The sequence below is a fragment of the Adiantum capillus-veneris genome, chromosome 22 (genome assembly GCF_014529385.1).
Source record: "Adiantum capillus-veneris isolate H3 chromosome 22, ASM1452938v2, whole genome shotgun sequence".
Classification (NCBI taxonomy): Eukaryota; Viridiplantae; Streptophyta; class Polypodiopsida; order Polypodiales; family Pteridaceae; genus Adiantum; species Adiantum capillus-veneris.
In genome coordinates, this window is record NC_140952.1 from 15,245,957 (window position 1) to 15,269,713 (window position 23,757).

Here is a 23,757-nt window from a genome sequence, read left to right on the forward strand (position 1 = left end):
TAGACCCTCTCCTTAGACAGATCTCCTTCTGCAGACTGTTAAGCTCATAGGTTTGATTCCGGACTTGGATCAACTCTATCCTTCACTCTCTCTGTCTTCAATCCTTGTCGGTCTTGGACATAACGTAATCTCCTCAATCCTCAATCTCGACTCAGTTCCTTTTCTCAGCTTTTACCTCTCAAGTGAAACTCAGTTCTTTGATATGCATAAATGCCTTTGTATCATTAAGTGGGGTATTTATGAAAGTAATTCGCGTTTTATCTGCCACTGCTGATTCTTTCTGAGTACCTCGAAATTATCCATGCTTTCTATTAATCAAGTATATATATTGGTCGTCGCTAAATCTTTAAGGTCTCTGGGATAGTTCCTACGCGTTAAAACTCCCTCTTTATTTTTCTACCCTCGACTTTGTCTATCCTCTCAACCCCTGTAGCCCTAATCCTAGCCTTAGTGCTTTCCCTCTCTCTTCGCCTCTGGCTCCCTTACTCCTGCCCTCGCCCTAGCCTTGGCCTGCTTTGCCCTTGACCTAACTTATCCCTCGCCCCCTTACCCCTATTCCCTCGCCCCTAGCCCCTCGCCTCTCGCCCTAGCCCCCCCTCACCCTCTCGCCCTCGCCTCTCCCCTTCCCCCTCGCCCTCGCCCTCGCCCCTAGCCCCTAGTCCCTTGCCCCTAGCCTCTAGCCCCTTGCCCCTAGACCTAGCCCTTCCTTCCCTCGCCCCTTGCTCCTAGCCTCTAGCCCCTCGCCCCTAGACCTAGCCCTCGTCTCTCACCTAACCTGTTCCCTCGTCCTAGCCTTCCCAGCGCCGTCGCCTCTAGACTATTTCGAAAAAAAAAAGAAAAAAAAGCAAGCGCCACTTATCCTGTGAAAAGAAATTCGGGCGGTTTCTCACTTCTCAGCAAGGGCATATTTTACCTGCGAAAAGCAAAAGAGAAGAGGAGAGAACGTTTTACATGCGAAAAGCAAAAGGGAAAAGCAGAGAGCCTTTATTATAGCCTTGATACTCCATTCAGTCAGTCATCCAATACAGAATTGGGTCTCGCCCTTGCTCTTGCTACACATAGTGGGACTCGTCATCAATCAGTAGAGATTCTCAGACACAGTTTATCAAGATGGTTAGAACTCGGAATAGAGAAAAGCATCTCCAATCGGAGGAAGAGTCCTCTGCCTCTGGGGATAGCTCTGACAGTAAATCAGATTACACTCCTAGTTCAGAGCAGCTTTCAGAGGAATCTTCAGAGGAAGATTCACCCCAGTCAGTCACTGCTGACAGGGTCACCACTCTCCAGGTGCCTCGCCCGTCTGGTGCCCTCTCCAAGGTACCTTTAGTAATGATATATCATTTACAGGCTCCGAATCCAGCACTCAAGGATGTGTTCTCTCAGCAGCAAATGATACACTTGGGTCTTCAAAATTTGGCTCAGGCCGATTTGTCCTGCAATAGCTCTAATGCCAAGCTATGTTCCCTCTTGCTCACTTTTCCAAAGCTGAATGGTACTGCACTTACAGTGGAGGATATCGGACAGGCTATGGGAATATTGACGGTGCTGGCACCTTTGCCCGCAACCAAAACTTTCTCAAATCTCTCACCGGAAGAAACTGCAAATGCTTGTCAGGAACTTTTGCTGGACTCACATCCAGACTATCACAGGAGTCAGCAGCTGTATTCAGTGTTACAGTATTATTTTTTACTGCGCACACCGGAAAGAACAGGGGTTCCATCTTCTCCAGGTTCTCCAGCAATATGCGATGCTCTTTTTTGTCTCTACCACTGCCTGCAGTACCCATTTCACCATCTGCTGTTTAAAGCGCTACAGGACAAGGCAAAGCGTTTTCGGACTCAGCGTAAAGGCAAAGAGGAAAGGTTCAATTGCTATGCAGCCCCTATTATGTATTGGGTAGTGCAGATTATGCAACACAAGGCAAATGCAACAGCTGTTCTCACCCTTCAAGATGACCCAAAAGAACAAAACCGTTCTAAAATGGCGAAAGGGAAAGGCATCTTGCGCAAGAGGGCAAAGGTACAAAAAGAGTCGTCTCAGCAGCTAGCAACACTACCCTTCTCAGAATCACAGGTCAAAATCTCTGACGTCCATACTACAACTCCAACAGTGCGTATGTCTACTTCTGTGGCCACCTCAACTTTCACACCACCTCTTGTGAGTAGTGTTGCAGTCACTAAAACACAACCTCCAGTTGTGTCGCAAGCACCACGTACTACTCTTAGTGCAGGGGCACCTAGGGATACTGCAGGGGCATCTAGCTCTGGGACACCTACATGTGAAAAGCATGACATATATGAGACTTTTGCACCTCAAGCCGACAGACTCTTAGAGGCGGACAAAAAAGCTATTTCGACGATTATCAATGTAGCCCTCTCATTGCAAGGTACCAATGGTCTGCATCGCGCTTGCTATGACGGTATGACAAGAGAAGTGCAAGCTCATCTTCAACGAGCGATGGATAGGGACAATTTCATTGCTACAGCTCAAGATCGCATAAGAATCTTAACTCAACAGGTAGTGGACCTCAAACATATTGTCCACAGTCAGCAAAAACAGTTAAAAGAGGCAAATGATATGACTGCAGCAGTTCAGGACCTCTCTCTTGTGGTACATACACTGTGTCCCTCATGTGCAAAATACCAAGCTGTAGCCATTTCACAGCCAGTTCCAGCTACAGCTACTGCTACAACTACAACTACAACCCCGGTTTCTCCGCAAGTTCCTGCTAGGCAACACAGATACAGACACAGACGGACGTTTCCAAAGCACATTCAAGGGATTCTCAAACACCAGAGAAAGCAAGTCCTACCAATATGGAGTCTAAGCCAGCAGGATCGGTCTCTTCACAATTTCATGAACCCTCTATGGCCTCCCCCTCCCAGTCTCCATCCTTTCCTCAGCACTTCTACGGCTTCCCTGGATTCCAACAACCTGTTCCATCCTCGCAGCCTGCCCAGTCTCTTCCTGGGTTTCCACCAACTCCACCTACTCACCCTCACCCGACGTAGCCTGCTGCTCATGGGGTGGCTACTCCATACCCGATGTACCCTCCTCATGGTCACTACCCCTCACCATACACTTGGCCTCCATCTCCTTACCCACCTTTCTATCAGCCGCCTCCTCTTCCTCCATCATCCGACCACCAACAGTAGATCGCCGATATTTCAGTTCTTCAGTTCCGCTCCCCGGGATGGGCAGCGGTCTTGTGGCGGGCAACCTGTAGCAGGCTACAGTGTCACTTTCACAGGACAGTAGTTTACAGTTGGGCTTTGGTTAGTTGGTCTTTGGTCTGGTCGGTTCACACTAGACGGACTCTTTGGGCAGGGACACGTGGCAAGGATAGGGTGGTCTAGTGGACATCGTGGCCAGGTCACCACCGCCACCGAGTTGGGATAGACTTAAATGATGTTCTTTATGAGCCGTTGGTGGCTCTTGATGATTGTACATATGAGTAGTCGTTTTGGGCCAGTGGCATTATCTTGTACGTAGTGGTCTAGAGTGAGTGGGTCTTTACACAGAGCACGTCTTCACCATCCCGGCACATCTGAGCCTCAACACCCCCATTGTACCTGTGAGTCCTGGGCTGGAGCTGAGTGTACTGCCACGCAAGAGTTTGTATCAGTCTTTGAGATAGTCGAGTCATATGATCTGGTCTGCTGTTGTGTCTTTGTGAGCTCTGTTGACGTCTATTGTTTCCTTTCTGTTCAGGCTGTTTGAGGGAGATTCAGCCTGTTTGAGTGAGATTGTCACGCACATTGCACTGAGGACCACTCACTGTAGAGAGCACGACACATTATCCTCGCTATAGTGGTCTAGTCACTCGCCCTGGTCTAGTAGAGTCTAGACCGGTGTTCACCAGTTAAAAGTCTTCTTGCCCAAAGCTTGGTTGGGTTTGTGGTTACTGCATGACACATACAAGGCAGTCATTAGAGCGTCAAAGCGCACTACCGAGTCCTCTAAAGCACTACCACAGAAGGCATCAACCCTTGGTACCTAGTAGAAGTCCACCAACCTCATTACCCATACCTCCACATACGGCATCATCCATTCCTCCATCCGGTTCTACATCTTCCAGGTCACCTTTCCTAATAAAGCTCTCTCCCATTTTGTTACAGCAAGCTATTGAGCAAGAGGCTCCTGAGAAAGAGGCCATGCAGGCGTTGACCAGTGTTTTGGCCAAGGTAAACATCAAGTTTCCTACTTTCAAGGGACTCTCCTCAGAAGATGCAGACGACCATGCAAGGAGGTTTGTATCTCTCTGTAGAGGTCGTGGTCTTAATAGAGAGGATGCTTATTTGGTACTCTTTCCATCTACCTTGGATGGATTAGCAGAAGTGGTACAGGTAGTTTGCAGAGAACCACTTCACTACTTGGGCTAGATTAAGACAACAATTTTGTGAAGCTTTCCGACCAGGCGATTTCCAAGAAAAGGTTCTGGGTGAGTTGGCCAACCTGCTGCTTCAGCCCAAAGAGACTTTTGTAGAACTCATGACCCGAACAAAGTCTCTGGTCGCCAAGCTTCCTCAGACACCAGGTGAGTTCATGGTCAAGAAATGGGTAGAGAAGGCTCTTCCAAAGACTTCTCAGCAAAAACTGGGAGAGAATCTCCGACCTGATGCCACCTTGGAGGAGTTTGTTGCGGCTGCTACTAGGATAGAGGGGGCAAGGAAGCTGTTTACCGACTCTTCTCAGGTAGAGACTGCCTCTGCACTCTTGGAGAGTCCATCTGACCCTTGGACTTCTTTACGTAGGGAACTTGAAGCCCTAAAACTACAACGCTCTCTTCAAGAGGAGAAATCAATCTCTCTTAGACAAGAGAAGCCTCCACATCACGAGGCTTTGGATCAAATCAAGAGAGAGCTAGAAAAGCTTAGGTCTCAACAGGAGACTAAGGCTATGGTATGGTGGAGCTCATGTCGCTCTCCAGGACACCCTCCACAGGACTCTCCCCTTCGTGCTTATTGCCATTTCTGCAAAAAGTCTGGGCATGAAGACAAGGATTGCTACTATATCAAGGGATTGCGGCAAATACAACAAAGTCTAGGTTCTTCTCTCCAACAAGGGCTAGCACCAACATCCAATATGGCACTTCATGATTGGGAAAATGACGCCATGTGGATACATACTCCTGGCTCCCCCATGCAACCAATGCGACTCACAGAGGTATGGGTCCAGTGGTTCATCATAGCTCGTTGTCAGTATAGTCCAACCCCGACCGCGAGCAACCTATCCCACGTGACGGGTCTGACGAAGACCTGCTGCTGCAGTGGTTGGAAGCTACTACATCGATGCCGTGCTATGTGGTCTCTATTCAAGCCTCACCGCCTATAACACACTCTCCCGACTCCTCAGGCTGACACCAGTGACCCAAGTCCTACAACAGAAAGTCCTAAAGCAGAAAGTGTGCCAGTCAAAGAAGCAAGTGTTTTAGTCCCTGATAACCATGATTCAAGTGTTTCTCTGATGGAAGTCATCGGCCTTGGTGGACCTATAACACATCACGAAGGGGAAAGAAATCTCCTCTGCATGAGTTCGCCAACGTTCCACCTCTTCCTCTAACATCTCCGGGGTCTGATGCCCCGCCCACTCAAAAGCAATCTGCTGTGTCTGGAGACTTACCCTTCGAGGAGCTTCCACCAGGATGGTTACAAGAGGAGTTTGCGGAGTTTCCAATCGATCAAACACCAGCCCATGATGTCTTGAAGCTCCAAGAGACAGCTCACTCTTTATCTTCTGAGGCACACTCTCCAGCTATACCTGACCCGGTCAAAAAAGTCAACCTGGACGACCCTGACAACCCTCAACACGTCCTCTTAGCATCTTGGTTATGGGAACATCCCGCGTTACTCAATCAGGTAGTCTCTTTTATACACTCTTTTAAAGGTGTTTTTGCTTGGTCCTACAAGGATTTGGAAGGGATCCCACCAGAATTGGGTGTCCATACTATCCCTCTGGTTGAAGGGGCTAAGCCTGTCAGAGGCCAAGCTTACAAGCTCAATCCAAAGTATGCAGAGGCTATCAAGTCAGAGCTAGAAAAAATGCAAGAGGCAGGGATCATTGTACCTGTGGAGCACTCTGAGTGGTTATCACCCATGGTGATAGCGCCTAAGAAGCAGTCCAATAAAATCTGTGTGTGCGTAGATTACCGCGCTCTGAACAAGGTAACTATTCTAGATGGTTTTCCCACACCTTTCACTGAGCGTGTGCTAGAAGATGTAGCAGGGCATGTATTGTACAGTTTCATGGATGGGTTCAGTGGATACAATCAGTTGGGCATCCATCCAGGTGATCAAATTAAAACGGCTTTCGTGACTCCCTGGGGTATTTTTATCTACACTAGAATGTTGTTTGGGTTGAAAAATGCTCCATCTTTTTTCAATCGAGCTTCATATCTCATATTCTGTCCTTTGCTTATGGATCATCTTCGCAACTTCATGGATGATTTTTCAACTTTCTTGGGTGCTCAGTGTTCAGCCCCAGTGGAAAATCTAGAGGAGCACCTCCTCGCTCAGCTCTCTGTTGTCTTTCTCAGGTGCAGAGAGACACGCCTAAAGCTCAATCCGAACAAATGTCATTTTTTGGTCACTGAAGGTACACTTCTAGCCCATGTAGTGTCTGCTAAAGGTTTAGCGCCTGATCCAGAGAAGATAGTAGCAATCTTGAAGTTAGCACCTCCTGTCAACTGTGCAGAGCTTCGTAGGCCACACAGGCTATCTTCGCAGGTTTATACGCATGTATGAACAGGTGGCTCAACCACTGACCCGACTCACCAATGCTACTGTCCCCTTTCAATGGTCCAAACCTGAGGCTGAAGCATTTGCATACCTCAAAAAACGCCTCACTGAAGCGCCTATTCTAGTGGCTCCCGATTGGTCTCTTCCTTTTCATGTGCATATTGATGTCGGTCAACTAGCTGTCGGTGCTGTGCTGACTCAACCTAGTAACAAGTACAACTTGGATCGCCCTGTTCACTATGCAAGTCGCCTGCTCACCAAAGCAGAGTGCAATTATAGCACCACAGAAAGGGAAGATTTGGCTATTGTGTATGCTTTACAAAAATTTCGCCATTATTTATTAGGAGTCCACTTCACAATTATCATTGATCACCATGCCCTGTGCTTTCTGCTTAATACGCCGCAAGTTGCAGGTCGAGTATGGCGATGGCTACTCTTATTTTAGGATTTTGATTTCGAAGTGGTACTCAGACCCGACAAACATCATGTCCTTGCTGACCACCTCTCTTGCATTCACACAGGTGAAGAAGCAACAGGGGTTGCAGATGACTTTCCAGATAGCAGTCTCTTTAAGGTGGATACCACTCCGGAATGGTACGGCAATGTATTGCGTTTGCTATCTACTGGCGTGTACTCTGATAATGCGTCTCCACTGCAAAAGAGAAGATTGCTTTTAAAGTAAAGGCCATTCACTCTAACTGGAGACCAACTCTACAAATCCGGACCAGATGGTGTTCCGAGACGGTGTGTCTCCCCTCATGAAGTTGAGAATATTCTGGAGGATGTCCACAGTGGTCCCACTGGTGGCCATTACCCTGGTCACATCACTACCCAGAAGATTCTACAGAGTGGTCTATGGTGGCCCTGCATTTTCCGGGATGCAATTGCCTATGTGAAAGTATGTGATGTGTGTCAGCGCTGTGGACCTAAACCAAGCAAGCAGTCCAACCGTCCTCTGCAGGTCTCTATGGCATGGCTGCCCTTTGAGAGATGGGGAATAGATTTTGTGGGTCCAATTGCTCCCCCGGCCCAACTAGGTAACCGGAAGTATCTGCTGGTGGCTACAGATTATGCAACCAAGTGGGCAGACGTTTGTATGAAAATATGAAAATATTTTGTGCAGGTTTGTATGGCCCCTGGAGATCACTAGTGATAGGGGTAGTCACTTTGTTAATGAAACAATTTCAACCTTGCTCGCCAACTACAAGATTTTTCACCGTAAAGTCTTGTTCCTATTACCCTAGAGCAAATGGGCAGGCCGAGAGCACCAATAAGGTTTTGATAGCACTTCTGCGGAAAGCATGTCATCTACATCCGGCGTCTTGGGCTCAAGCTATCCACGACACTCTTTGGGCTTACCGCACTTCTTTCAAAGCTACGACCAACCACACCCCATTTCAATTAGCCTTCGGCTTGGAAGCAATCCCTTTGAATTCAACTCAGGATCTCCACGGGTAGGAAGTCTCCATGCCAATGGGGGTTTGGGGTCTGCCTCTGTATCTCGTCTCGCCCTATTGGAAGAAAGCCACCGTTTGGCTTCTCAGGCTCTTGAAGTAGAGCAGCTTCGTCGCAAGGCATGGCATGATCACCATCTCAGAAAGCCAAAAATTATGCAAGGACCATTGGTGCTACTGTATCAAGCTAGATATCAGAAAAAAGCAAAGAAGTTGGTCCCAGCTTGGCAAGGTCCATGCATGGTACATGAAATTTTTCCACAAGGAGCGATCCAGCTTGTAACTTTGGACGGTGTTCCCTTGCTGCTGGTAAATGGCTCCAGAATCAAGTGCTATTATCCCTCTGAGTAAACAGTCTGCAACCGTTTCGCCACCTGTAATTGTTATGCGGCATGCCTGTAGTATAGGTTCCCGAATCTCCCATCTCTTTCCTTTCCATTACCTTTCCACCAGAGCCGGTTTTATATTAATGTCTCTGCACAATCTCAGTCTCTGCTATGTCTGTAGGAGTCTCCACATTTCCTCCTAAGGTATACTTTCTCTACACTGTAATTGGGGTACTTGTTTCGTCTTGAACTTCTTGGAATCCAGTCATTCTTTCTATAAGTGTGGACCACCTTGATTGTAATGCTTTCTATCATCTGTATTGTTTGACGCTCTTATTGGGGTCTCTCTAGTTGCACTCCTCGGCTAGATCTGTAAGGTGTCCTGTGATAGTTTCCTATGAAGTTAAAACTCTCTTCATCTTCTTCTTCTTCTAGTGTAACACACTTGGGGCATTGGGAGACTTTTCTAAGTTCCCACTCTTCTTTCAGTAGCACGAAGTTGTCTGTCTATAGTCTCCTAATTTGCCTTACAGTTCCTACATAAACCTTCACTGCCCCTAACCCCCCTTACTACCTCCTAGGCTTAACTGCCCTCGCCCTCCTACCTAGTGCCCCTCGCCCCTCTCTATCTCCTCCTCGTCCCTACCCTAATCCCCCTCGCCCCTACCCTCATCTCCTCGCCCCTCTCTATCTCCCCCTCGCCCCTACCCTCATCCCCCTCGCCCCTATCTCCCCTCCCCTTGTCCCCTCTCTACTCTCGCCCCTACCCTAATCCCCCTTGCCCCTCCCCTCATCCCCCTCGCCCCTATCTCCCTTCACCTCGCCCCGAGTCCCCTCGCCCTCACCACCCATCCCCTCGCCCCTATCTCCCTTCCCCTCGCCCCTACCCAACCAGTCCCTCGTCCCTACCCTCATAACTCCCCTCGCCCCTACCCTGCATCTATCGGCCCTACCCTCTAGCCGCGCCCCCTCTTAACGCACCTCGTCCCTACCCTAACCCCACCCCATCGCCCCTCCCTACAGTCTATCGCTCCACGCTATCAACCCTCGCACCTATCCTCCTTATACTGCTCGCTTTCCCTACCTACATCCTTTCGCCCTCTTCCTTCCTTTCGTCTTACCTTCAGCTTGCCATCGCCATCGAGTTGCAGCGATCATTTGCAGCGTTCATCTCTCTCTACATTCTCCACGGACAGGACCTCTTTCAGCAATCTCACGCTTTTCAAGCTTTGCTCAGCTAACTGTGTGAATGTACGCTTTTGTGGGTTTGTAAGTTTCTGAGGATACAACCACAAAGTACGTTTCAGAACAAGAACAATTCACGATGGCTGGTACAAGCAAGCAAGCTAGGAAGAAATCCTTGTTGCGATAGAGACCTAGTGATACGTCTCGAAGTTATGTGGAAGAGGACTCAGGAAACTCAAGCCCTGGCCTCACAGATCTGTCATCAAATGATCATAGTGATGAGAGTTACAAAGCTTCTCTGGAGTCCTCCTCGACGGTATCTGACTCCGCCTCTGGCTCTGACTCAGAGTCTTTTTAGTCAACATGAAGAATATGTGAAAGACAAAAAGAAGAAGGCCAACATCTAGGTGCTCAGCCATCAAATCCCTAGGCCTCCTTCCTCCAAAACTCAAACCAAATTTACCTTTGAACTTCCATCTGCAGCAGCCTGATCCGTCTCTTCAAGAAGTTTTATCAAAAGATCAGCTACAAACGTTAGGTCTGTCAGCATTAGCAGACGCCGATCTCCCTACTGATATTCCCATGGATATGGTGCATGAGGTTCTCAAGCTTTTTCCCAAAGTAAGAGGGCACCCACTGACGGCTACACGCATTGGTCATGCTTTGGGAATGACAAACTTTCCTTCAGTAAAACCGGCTACAAGAACCTACTCACAACTTTCGAAAGATGCGACCATTCAAGCATGCAAAGAGCTACTTAGTGCTGGTCACGCTGACTATGCAAGAAATAAAAAGCTTTGGGCCATTTTCAAGTACTACTTTCTGGTCAGAGTTGCTAAAGTAAGCAAGGGCAGATCGACGTGCCTACTACGTTCTCTCACTGCGAAGGCCTATACTGCCTCATCAACACCATCTTGTGTGGCTTTCATCAAATTCTATTTACCTCCTTACAGTCCCGGGCAAAAAGATTCCGAGCTCAAGTGCAATCTGTGCAATCTAGCTTTCAGTGCTTTGCAGCTCCTATGTTAGCTTGAGTCATTAACATACATGTTAGCCCCATGGATGTGGATATGGATATGCGACGTAAAAGCTCTAAGGCAAAAGGAAAATCTATTGAACAGACAATGGATCTACCTGGAAAACCAAAGAAAAAGAGGATGAGAATGGTGAAGGACACAATAGAATCTCTAGTATCACTGTCAGTATCTGAAAGCCAGCAACTTCGAGTGAAGCAACCTGTTCGATGTTCCTCGCATACTCGCGCTACTTGTTTGATGGTATGTTCAGGTGTTTCAGATCACACTATACATGTCACAGCTGTGGCTTCTACAGTGCGTATTCCTCTCTCTACTGTGGCTATTTTCACTCCTACCATAGTGACTAGCTCCCAAGCCCTGATTGTAGTTGCTTCTTCTCCTTTACATAGTCCTGCTGCAGCCACTTCACCCGTCTCTACTCCACCAGAGAGGCATGCTCCCAATCCACCACGAGCTGTGCGACCATCAGCAGTGCCGCTTGCCAGTCCTGTCCCACCTGACATTGTTACGGGCTCTTCCACAATTTCGGACTCTACATCACTTTTTCGTCTATCTGAGGATATATTGCGGGAGTCTAGGCAGGCCATTGCTACCATTGAGCTTGGGGCAGAGAGGTTGGTAGCTACACACCAGCGTCACGCAGCTACTTACGCAGCTATGGAGGGATCTCTGCGAGTCGCTGAGAGCGCCATCGCCATTCGGGATGCTACTATTTTGCACTACAACAAGCCTTGAAGTTAAAGTCCCAAATGATTAATGACCTTCAAGCTCAGGTACAAGGATTTAGAGAACTGCTTCTACATGAAAATAGGCTACCTAGCCTACGATGATGGGCGTGGGATATGGATGGACTGGATCAGGTACACTAGTGTAGAATGCAGCAACAGGTCCTTCTCAGCAATTTATGGGACTCTACACACAGCCTCAAGTTCAGTACTACAATCAACAGTATCCTCAGGGGTTTCAGTCGTCGCCATTGCCTCAGATGCAGAACGTTCCTTGCTGCGACGGTATTGTTGTGCACACCGCCATGGTTGTGTTACTTGACGTCCTCAGTACACTACAGGACAAGTGCTACCCTCTGCCCAACAGCAGGTGGCTGGCCCCTACCCAGGCGGCCCAGTTATGGACAGGAGAGCCCACATAGAGCAGGGTTCCACCATTGATTTGATGGCTCCACCTCCAAAGACTGATGCTTCGGGTGGTGTGGCGACTAATCTCTCTTGGGTGACTGCATAGTAGTTTTTTTCACCATGGCAGTGCAGTGCAATAGTGGTTTATTTTGCAGTCTTACGACCTTTTAGCAGTTTCAGTTGTTTCTCTCACCGAGACGGTGAGCGGTCTTGTGGTGGGCAACCTGTAGTAGCAGGCTACAGTGTCACTTTCATAGGACACACGGTTAGTACAATTGGTCTGGTCTGGTTCACACTGGACGAACTCTTTGGCCGGGGCAGTGACACGTGGCAGGGATACGGACGGTGGTCTAGTGGACATCGTGGCTAGGTCACCACCACCACTTAGTTCGGAGATAGACTTAGATGGCTGACATTTGAGCCGTTGGTGGCTCTTTATGGTTGTACATATGAGTAGTAGCTGTTGGGTCATTAGGAGTATCTTCTTTGTATATGGTCCAGCGTCGTCGTCTACAGTAGCGAGTCTGTACACAGCACGTCTGCACCATCCCTGTACATCTGATCCTCGACACCCCCATTGTACCTGTGAGTTCTGGGCTGGAGCTGAGTGTGCTGCCACGCTAGAGTCTGTATCGGTTCTTTGAGATAGTCGAGTCCATATGTTCTGGTCTGCTGTCTCTGTGTTGATTAGTTGTTATCTATTGTTTCCTGTGTTTTCATTCTGTTTTGAGTGAGATGTCATGCACATTGAACTGAGGAGCACCCAATGTAGAGAGCACGACACACTATCTGTGCTACATCCTTCTTTGAGTATTCTACTAGCATTGGCTGGCATATTCTCTTGTGTCAGAAAATTTTGGATTATTGGCCCACACAATTGCAATCTTGGTTGGATTCTGGTCTATCTCATGCTTTGCTGTTAAAGTTTTGGTGTTTCCTTTGGGATCTAGGGATCCCGGCTCTTGTATTTCATGTGGATGACTGCCCATGGTAGTAGGGACATGGGCTGGCAGTGCTGGCCATGATTGGACTTGTTTCCAATGTAGACGAGACTATTAGCTATTGTCTTTGGGTTTTCCTTCATGCTCATATGGTATGGCGTTGAGTTTGCGCATTGCTCTATCGAGTGGGTGTTTTGCACAGGCTGTGTGTCTTGCGGTACAGTTTGTTGGTTGCTATAACCTTAGTTTGAGGGGGAAGGGGAGGATCCTATTTTCATGCTAACAGCTCTTGGTTCTAGGTGAGGTAATCACCTCTTCATGTTGACAGATCCTGGTTGTAGGCGGGGTACTATGGGACCCCCCCCCCCCCCCCCCCCCCCCCCCCCCCCCCCCCCCCCGTTCACCCAAGATTATTTTCTCCACTATGGTTGCAGATACTTTGTGGATGATTTGGAAGACTAGATGCTTGCATGTTCTTGGTGGTCAGCCTTCCACTTCAGTGGATACACTTAGCAGTATTTGGACGAACATAGTTCACACTCTTCGCAGCCAGTGGGATATATTAGAGCTGGGTCACACCATGGGTTAGTAGGGTTAGCGTTTACTAAATAAATGTATATCCATGTTTTCCTCCACAATTGTAGAAGACGTTTACAAACCCCACTAGCATTTCGAAAAAGGAGGGGAATAAGCTAGCTTTTAGGTAGTGAAAAGCTTTCCTTAAACGTAGGCTTGCCATCTCCAATCAAATATCTCTCATGATCTCCTTAAAAATAGAAGCTCCAACCCTTTTCATCTACTGCTATGGGTGTGACCCGTTCAAGCGGTACACACACACGAAGGGTGAACTTGCTTGTAGCTTCCACAAGCGAAAAGCAAGGTGCAGGCCGCTGATCCGCTCTCGCGCACATGCAAACAACTTTTAAAGAGTAATTTAGACCGAGCGAGTGAAAATCGCTACCGCTGCTGCTAACTACATAGATGATTCTACTTTCAAGTGTTTTGCCGCTGCGGATGCCACATCAGCTGCGATTGCCGCTACGGGTAGTTTCTTTGTGTATGTGTGCACGCTTTCAATGCTTCACCCCTCTTGCCCCCACTAACCCATGGTGCAACCCGGCTCTTAGTAGGCTTCTTTGGGGCAGGGGACCATTGCCACTTGAGGTGGTGGGCGCGCACCACTACATTTCTTAGGGTGTAACAGGGCTGGATTACATGACATTATCCTTCACTGCCCTAGTTCATTTTTATGACTTCTACAGGCCACCCTGAGCTAGCGGGAGCACTTGTATGCATGTTTTTTGGTTGGTACGACTTCTTGAGGACAGGTTGACCTGAGCATCATCAGGGACCCACAGTACTCTGTAATACAGCCCCGTCTTTTTCCAAAAGGGGGGGAGAGGGAGAAAAAAAACAAAAAGAAAGAAAGTTACATTGACGACCTTTGGAGGCCAAAGCTGACATACAGGATAGATCTAATACCTCCTTGTTTACATTCCACTATGGGTGTCGATGCCGTAAAGGCATAAAAGAAAACTAAAAATGAAAAAAGTTGTCGTTTCTAGACTCTTAGGAGTCCTAAGAGTTATAATACAACAGAATTCATTATATCGAATACAAAATAGCTATGCCTAAATAGGGATATGGTCAACTGTTGGGGAATAGGTCACGGAAATCTCCCATGATTCACTTTCCTCCTTTTTATACTGCCCACTTGCCTGTCTTCCTTGCCGCTTTAACTTTGACCGCTATTTCACACCGCCGATTGCCCAAAAGGCCCCAAATGCGCCTTGTACAATCATTTGTGCAATAGGGTTATATAGGGGCTCTATCTAATGGATCTTCTAGACATGAAAATCCTTTGAACAGGCTCATAAAGGTTCCAACACATAATCCCCTAGGCTTATCTAGTCTACTGATTGGCTCTGGTTTGCAGTAGCATATACAACTGGCATATCGAACCCATGTGCATGTGGCAATCTGCTTCGACATCCTCTGCTAATGTAGAGTACGATTAATCAGAGGAAATAAACCGAGCCTCACGAAATTTGTGTCGGAACTGCTTCTGTTGGTAAATGCAGCTGACAAATCTGCTCACCAACACAATTCACGGAACAGGGGTTGATGCCTTAAGGTGTTCCTAGGTCTGCCACCTGCATGCTTTCTAAAAAGAATTGAATAGGGGTCCACCAGTTTGTCTATCTAGATTCTTTAATCTATTGCTGATGTGCACAATCCACATACACACGTTTAGTTTTAGCACTTGTCATAGTTCTCTATAACTTTGATGTGCATGAACAGGGAGGCCTTTTTCCAAGCTAAGGAAAGGAGAAAAGCGATACATTTATAATCATAAACAGTGCCGACGGTGTAATGGGGAGGTTGAAAGCTGGAAGCTGGCTCAGAGGTAAGACCTGATACACCAGTACGAGGGTGAAATTTACTTGAATTTTCTTTTCTTAGTAGTAGGAGGATTGGTTTGTGTAGCATTGGTTGCTGGGTGTTTACCAGGGTCATGTCTATTTAGGAGTAATATGGCCCAAAAATAGCTTAGGTTATGATAATAGACAGTTGATAATAGACAGCTGCTATTGCATGTAGGGCTACTCTATTTTGTCTTCATAACAGTGCACACCACATTGTTGAAATAATAGTATGTCAAGTATTATGTTCATGCCCAAGAGATGGGTCTTTAAGAAGAGTTAAACGAGCTGGCTATTTTACTGCTTGAAGGTGGTTTGTTTCAATGCATAGAAAATATACAAATGCACATACTCTTCTTTTTTGTTTATATGCCTGCCTGTCGACACTCTGAGGTTAAGTTCTGGGTTACTATGGACTTCAAGATTTTGATCATTTACTAAAAAAAGTTCCATATGATTTTTGAGTTTTTGAACTTCAAATTTCCTCTCAGCATCTTTGAACACGGTGTTTTCTTTTTTGTGTTCTTTCCAGGACCATTTATGCATGTGAGGCGTGCCAGCCTCTCATGCAACAAACTTCAGAAACACAAGAATCATATGGAACCTTCGGAGAACATACTACAATAGAAGATAATGACAAAAAGATCGAAAAATATGTCACTTTTGATGGTTACTCACACCATGCAAAAACATCACAGCATGGCATACTGGAGTCAACTGTGGTTTCTCAAGAGCAGCTGAAGCCCAAGTATCTCTCTCTCTCTCTCTCTCTCTCTCTCTCTCTCTCTCATCATTCATTTCATATCTCTCTCTCTCTCTCTCTCTCTCTCTCTCTCTCTCTCTCATCACGCCATCTCTCTCTCTCTTTACCATGCTTTCGTTTAGGGTTTGCTGCTGTATTTTAGGGTTTGCGACCTGTTTTTAGGGCTCGCGACCTGTATTTTAGGGTTCGCGATTTTTTTTTTTTTTTTGGGGTTGTTGGACAGATCTGCGTTTTAGGGTTTGCTGCATTTTCTGCACTTTAGAAACATCAATCCTCTCTTCTCTCTCTCTCTCTCTCTCTCTCTCTCATGTCATCCCCAACCTCACCTATGGCAACAAGCAAACTCAAATATATGCTTCACTCCAAACGAATTTCCATCATTGAATTGGAAATGAAAGCATGGAGAAAAGAGATGGAAGATTGGAGGAACGCGAAGACCGTTTTCCTCCGAGAAAATGAAGAAAAGGAGAAGAGGTGGAAGGACGAGAAGGATCATCTTCTCAACAAGATCGCCACGTTGGAGAATAGCATTTTGGACCTCCACAAAGAAGTGTTGGAAACACGGTCAAAAAATGGGCTTGAAGAGGGGGAATTTCAGCCCTCTTTGAGGGAAGAAATTGACAACATCAATGAGGAGAAGAAGTCATGGGCCGCGGTCATATCCGAAACGCAAAAGAAAGTAGAGGAGGCCGAAAATGGATTGAGGTTGCCAAGAAAGGGAAAGGTAAGGAAGCTCCTTGTACACCCACTCTTATCAACATGACCCTTGAAGAGGAACAAAGAAGGAGGGTGCGGGCTCTACATGTGAGGGTAACCGGCCTCAAGGACATAAACAATGTGGAAAAAGAGGTCACAAGCCTCACATCAATGATGGGGGTGGAGAAGCCTTCACACACAAAGGCATGGAGAGTGGGCAAGAAGAGTGAGGGCCCCGGAGAATCTTCAAAGGAAAGAGCTCTCATACTACGCTTCCCTTCATTGGAAGAGAAGAAGGAATTCTTGAGGAAGAGACCTACTCTCAAGAAGACAGGTATTTTCTTAGGCGATGACCTCACTCTCTCACAACTTGCGCATATGAGAGAAGTAATGCCCGAGATTCAAGCGGCAAGGGAGAAGGGGAAGATGGCCTTTTACAGAGATGGTCGGGTGGTGATTGTAGAGCGGCGCTCTACATGACGGTGCGAGACCTATGGGACCACATTGAGGATGGCGACTTGGAATTGTAATGGGTCTATGAGGTTGGATGTTGGTGCCTTTGAGGACAGTTTCAGAGACAAGGACATTGTTTTCTTTTCAGAGACTCACCAGGCCCCTGGCCAACTGTTGCCACATGTGGTGGGATACAAATGGGAGACAGCCCACAGAACAGTCACGAGATCTGAGCATGGGAGTAGAGGTTCAGGAGGAGTAGCGGTGTTGTTTAGGGAGGAGCTACAGCCACTACTACATATTGTACGGAGAGATGATCAGGCTAGATACATGTGGGTGAGGCTGAGAGCTGACACAGGTCGATTTCTATATATTGCTATATGTTACTTCCCCCCAGTACGTCAGTATATGCTGTATCCAGAGGGCAGTCGCCTTTCTCAATTCTAGATGATGATATATGGGAGTTTTCTAGGGATGGTGATATCATCCTCCTAGGAGACTTCAATGCTCGAACGGGCAACTGTCAGACAGTCTTCTACGACACCTCAGATGAGATGCTTAGAGAGTTGGATGTGGGTGAGCTGGGGTTTGACAGATGCTCACATGACAGAGAGCAGACTGAGTATGGGAGATACCTCACGGAGATGACGACTACACATGGGCTAGCCATACTTAATGGCTTACAGCGGTTTCCTGGAGCAGCAGGCTTCACATGCTTTCCACACAGACATGGGGCCAGTACAGTGGACTATGTTATGACACAGCCGAGCTTTATTCCTTGTATTCAGGATTTCACAGTGGGAGCCAGACCAGTGGGCGTAGCAGTGGATCATGCTCTCTTGACACTGTCCGTATCTTTTCAGTTTAGTACAGCCCAGAAATCAGGAGGCAGGTCACACACCCGTTATACATTTACACCAGAGACTGACTCGGTTTATACAGAGGCGATCTGGGATCGTCTATGCACAGTTGCTCCAGGCCTCTCAGTAGAGGAGTGCACTACTTTATTGACTGAGACACTACATGATGCAGCATCAGAGGCATACCCACACACTCAACCGGATCGGAGGCGACATTCTGGGAGCATGCCCCAGAATAGTTGGTATGATGAGGAGTGCAGAGAGATGAGAGCCCAGCTTCAGAGGGATCTTCATTTAGGAGTCATCACCTACAGACAGTCGCGGATTGCTTTCCGGCGCCTTGTGCGAAAGAAGAAATGAGCTTACCTGGCCCAGATGGAGCGAGACTTGTATCGGTTGTTCTTGAGTAGAGACTCAGGCGAGGCATGGCGACTCTTCCATGAGCACTCCCCTCCCCGAGTGATTACTTCTCCTGATGTGTGGGGCCAGTATGCGACATCGTTATATACGGTTCCTAGGCAGGATCCCCTTCCAGGTCCTACAGAGCCATGTCCACCTACGAGCACCTTCTTTACCACTGAGATGGTAAAGAGAGCCATTGACAGGATGAGGACCAGGAGGGCTTACGATCATGACGGTCTAGTAGCGGAGCACTTTATACATGCTAGGGATATGCTGATGGAGGTTCTTGCAGTGTTGTTCAATCGTGCCATGTGTGAGGGATTACCTGAGACTTGGAGGTTGTCTACTATTGTGCCTATATTCAAGGCAGGTGATCCTACAGAGCCTGGAAATTACCGCACTATTATGGTTGGACACACTGGCACGATTGTATGCATCCATTATTGAGCAGCAGTTGAGTAACTGGGCAGAGGGTGAGGGTGTACGGGCAAAGGGACATGCAGGTTTCAGGAGGGGTTTCTCCACTCTTGACCATATTCTGACACTCAAAACTATCATTGAGGAGGGCAGGTCACATGGGAGACGGATTTATTGTAGCTTTGTGGATTTCCGCAAAGCATTTGACATGGTACCGAGAGCTCGACTGATGCGCAGACTGCAGGAGATGGGGGTGCCCACAGTGTTGATTTGGGGGATTATGGCTTTATACAGATCAGTGATGGGACATGTACGCACCCCAGAGGGGATATCTGACTTAGTTCACTCCACTATCGGGGTGAAACAGGGTTGCCCATTGTCTCCTACTCTATTTGGTATGTATGTTGATGAGGTGTCTGATTACATTGACAGAGAGGGTGATAGAGGTGCCCAGCTGGCAGGGACGTGGATCCCATTGTTGTTATATGCTGATGATATTGTCTTGATCTCTGACTCACCAGAGGGTATGCAGCGACAGTTGGATGCATTACACAGTTTTGCAGAGGATAGTGGATTGTCTGTAAACCTTGGTAAAACCAAGGTCATGGTGTTTAACACCACACCGCAGTGGATCAGGAGATCGGCACCGACCTTCACGTATGGTCAAGAGATTGTGGAGTATACAGATGCATACACTTACCTTGGGATAGTCTTCACTGGGCCGAGGTTTTCTTTGGGGAGAGCAGCAAAGACTAGACTGACCAGAGCTTATGCGGCCTTGGGAGGCTTGGAGAGGATGTGTTCGCAGGTTCAGTTCCAGGAACCTCGGACAAAGTTATGGCTCTTTGATACTTTAGTAGCCTCAGCTATGATGTATGGGGTACAGGTATGGGGACCTTCTGTAGGCTAGGATGGTTGGAGACGTATGGAGAGGCCCTTGGTATCTATGATCTCCCGATTGATTAGAGCCAAGGCCTCCGTACCTCACGCGATCATTCGAGCAAAGCTAGCTGCCCCCCCCATGGAGATTGAGGCGCTTACCAGATCAGTGTCCTTTGTGCACAGCCTATGGGATACTACTAGAGACAGATATGCTAGATTGGCCCTTGAGTCTTCCAGACAGTTAGCTCTACAAGGGGACACTTCATGCTGGTATGCACAGATGACTTCATGGTTTCAGACGCATGGCTTCACCATGGACAGGTTGCCCCCTTTCCAGTATTCTCTTCAGGCACCCTCGCTGTCTCTTACACGGGTGGAGATCACTAGACTCATTCGTCAGGACCTGATCCAGCTCGACACCAGGAGGACATGGATAGAGCCGCCTCAGGAGTTGAGCACGAAGATGGCTTTCTATAGAGAGCATCTTCTCCACCTCACAGGAGATGGGTTTGTGATTCGACCCAGCTACATGGACACACATATGTCTCATGGTTTGCGTTGTGCCATTGGTCAGATACGCACATCCTCACATCAGCTCGAGATTGAGACTGGTAGATTCAGAGGGATACCAGCAGACAACAGGATATGCCGATTATGCCAGAGAGAGCCAGAGACAGAGTTGCACTACATATGTCATTGCACAGTGTTCTATGAGATACAGGGGCGTTTCCACTGCTTATACAGAGAGGGTTTTGGTCCTCTATCTAGGGTCATGAGTTATGAGGATCAGAGATGTCTTGGACTATATCTACTTGAGTTACACAGGTATAGAGACACTTTACTGGGGAGAGCTAGAGAGAGGCAGTCCCAGAGACACATTACAGATTTCTTTTCACTAGATATGGGACAGCCAGAGGAGCAGCCACCACTGCAGAGCTCGTCCCACACTCATTCGACCACTACTGGCACTCTCATCGACCGAGCATTGGAGCTACAGAGATACAGACGACCGCGACTGAGGAGAGGAGCTACACAGCATCGACGGAGACTACAACAGAAGATTCGAGCCATACTCTCTCGACATCCAGAGTGCAGATGAGGATGGATCCTCACCATTTCTTCCATCTTTGTTTCACACACTGTTACATCCAGTTTACCGGGTACCTATTGTATCAGCTGCTACACCCACGTAGTTTTAGATTGTAGTAGTAGTAGTAGTATTTTGTTCCACTTCTAGTTCTTTTCTAGTTCTTTTGTACCCAGACATGGTATTAGATTCACTATTTTGTAACTGATTGGTCTCATAGGTCATTTTGGCCTTTTGAAGACGTTAATATAACATTTCATTTCATTTCATTTTCTCTCTCTCTCTCTCTCTCTCTCTCTCTCTCTCTCTCTCTCGTGCCTATGCAGCCCTACGCGGTTTAGAGAGGATTTGTTCGCAGGTTCAGTTCCAGGAACCTCGAACAAAGCTCTATCATTTGTACACAGCTTATGGGACACCACCAAGGACAGATATGCTTGCTCTTGAGTCATCCAGACAGCTGGCATTACAGGGAGATACATCATGTTGGTATGCACAGATGAGCTCATGGTTTCAGCATGGACAGGCTGCCCCCTTTCCAGTATTCTCTTGATGCACCATCTTTGGCTCTTACACAGATGGAGATTACTAGACTCATTCGGCAGGATCTTATCCAGCTTGATACCAGGAGGACATGGATAGAGCCATCACGGGAGTTGGGTACGAAGAGGGCTTTCTATAGAGAGCGTCTTCTCCAACTCACGACAGTCGGATTTGTCACACTGCCCAGCTACATGGACACACATCTATCTCATGGGTTACGATGTGCCTGCCATAGGCCAGATTCGCACATCTTCACACCAGCTTGGGATTGAGACAGGTAGATTCAGAGGCATACCAACAAACATTAGGATATGTCAGTTATGCCATGTAGAGCCAGAGACAGAGTTTCACTACATATGTCACTGCACAGTCTACTATGAGATATGTAGACGCTTTCATTGTTTATTCAGAGATGGTTTTGACTCGTTAGATAGAGTCATGAGATATCAGGATCAGAGATGTCTCGGATTATTTCTACTTGAGATACAAAGACATAGAGACTCTCTATTGAGAGGGCATAGACAGAGACAGTCCCAGAGACGCATCTCAGATTTCTTCAGTCTGAGTACCACAGAGGCAGAGGGGACACCACCATCATAGAGCTCGATTCCCACCCATACACACACCAGCGGTACTCTCATTGACCGAGCTATAGAATTGGGGAGATCGAGATGACCACGACCGAGGAGGGGAGCCACGCAACACAGGCGGAGATTGCGGTAGAGGATCCACAGGATTCTAGCACGACACCCAGAGTGTCGATCAGGATAGGCTTCATGCTACTGCTGTATTGTATCATGGTGACACTTATCCCCACTTTATACCTTTGTGGCATGATACCATTGCTCAGATTACCAGCCACCCATAGGAGTCGGTAGCACTCCTATCTCAGTTTCTAGTTTGTAGTTTTCTTTGTTTGTACCCAGACTTGGTACTAGACTCACCATTGTAATCAGTTTGGTCTCATAGGTCATTTTGGCCTTTTGTAGACGTTAATATATCATTTCATTTCATATCTCTCTCTCTCTCTCTCTCTCTCTCTCTCTCTCTCTCTCTCTCTGTGTGACCATGGAGGAGATTGATGAGATCCGCTAGCGACCGATGCTGGATCTCTTGTGATCTAGCTATCCCAGCTAGCTACTGTTCACACCTAGTAGTTTAGGATTCCATAGTATTTTATTGTGACATTTGTCATTTCATTTTTGTCATTGTTGTCATCTTGTTACTCTGACTCTGACTTTGTATCAGATCCACCACATTGTAACTTTCTGGTCTCATAGGTCACTTTGGCCTTTTGAAGACGTTAATATAACATTTCATTTCATTTCATTTCTCTCTCTCTCTCTCTCTCTCTCTCTCTCTCTCTCTCTCTCTCTCTCTCTCAGCCGCTGCAACCAAGCCTCGAAATCAGAACTTGCGGCTAGCTTCAAAGTAAGGGAGAGAGCGTGATTTCTGGTTCAAACTTCGTTGTGTGCACAAAGAAGGCTGGGCGGCAACTCGCTTAATTTGCGAATGCGAAGAAATCCTCGTAGTGAAGTCCTCATGTGTGCAAAAGAATTTGGGATTCTAGGCCTACTGGCACTGCTTGTGGGAGCTTGAGGTGCGGGAGGAAGAGGGAGCGATTTCTGCATTTCACAGCACTGTTGCGTCAATCGGGGGATTTGCCTATGAGTGGCATTGAGAAGCAAAGGAGGCGTTTCTTTAGTCACAGAATGTGAGCACCGCTGCCTCCCACCCGACCATCTTGCAGCAGCAGCTCTCTCTCTCTCTCTCTCTCTCTCTCTCTCTCTCACTAGAAACTCACAGGATAAAGAACACACTGAATATGGGAGACATCTCATGGAAATGGCAACTACACATGGTTTGGCCATACTTAATGGTCTAGAGAATTTCCCTTTATCTAGGGGATTCACATGCTTCCCGCACAAGCATGGGGCCAGTACAGTGGATTATGTCATGACTTCACCAAGCTTTATTTCTAGTATCGAGGACTTTAAGGTGGGACCCAGACCGGTTGGGATTGCAGTGGATCATGCTCTCTTAACCTTATCAATCTCCTTCCAATACAATGCCTCTCAAGTACAAAGGAAGAAGACACACACAAGATATACTTTCACGCCAGAGACTGATTCAGTCTATGTGGAAAAGGTCCATAATAGGATGTGGGCAGCCGAGCCAGTATATACTGTAGAGGAAATTACTTCTCAGCTAACAGAGATACTACATGGAGCAGCACAAGAGGCATACCCACATACTCAGCCTGATCTGAAGAGAGGATCTGGGAACATGCCTCAAAACAGTTGGTACGACGAGGAATGCAGAGAGACGAGAACCCAGGTCCAGAAAGAGCTTACACTTGGGATCATCACATATAAGCAGTCTCGGATTGCTCTTCGGCGTATAGTACGTCGCAAGAAAAGG

The 23,757-nt window shown here is 47.4% G+C and overlaps 1 protein-coding gene across 3 annotated transcripts in view; it reads left to right on the plus strand.

The window, feature by feature from the left end:
- Positions 1–23,757, plus strand: part of LOC147428952 (uncharacterized) — a 53,543-nt gene that overhangs the window by 19,951 nt on the left and 9,835 nt on the right. For all 3 annotated transcript variants that reach the window (XM_086494895.1, XM_086494896.1, XM_086494897.1), the window contains exons 9-10: positions 15,115–15,220; positions 15,769–15,984. In XM_086494895.1, coding sequence (XP_086351021.1) covers positions 15,115–15,220; positions 15,769–15,984 — 322 coding nt within the window. The remainder of the gene's footprint in view (positions 1–15,114; positions 15,221–15,768; positions 15,985–23,757) is intronic.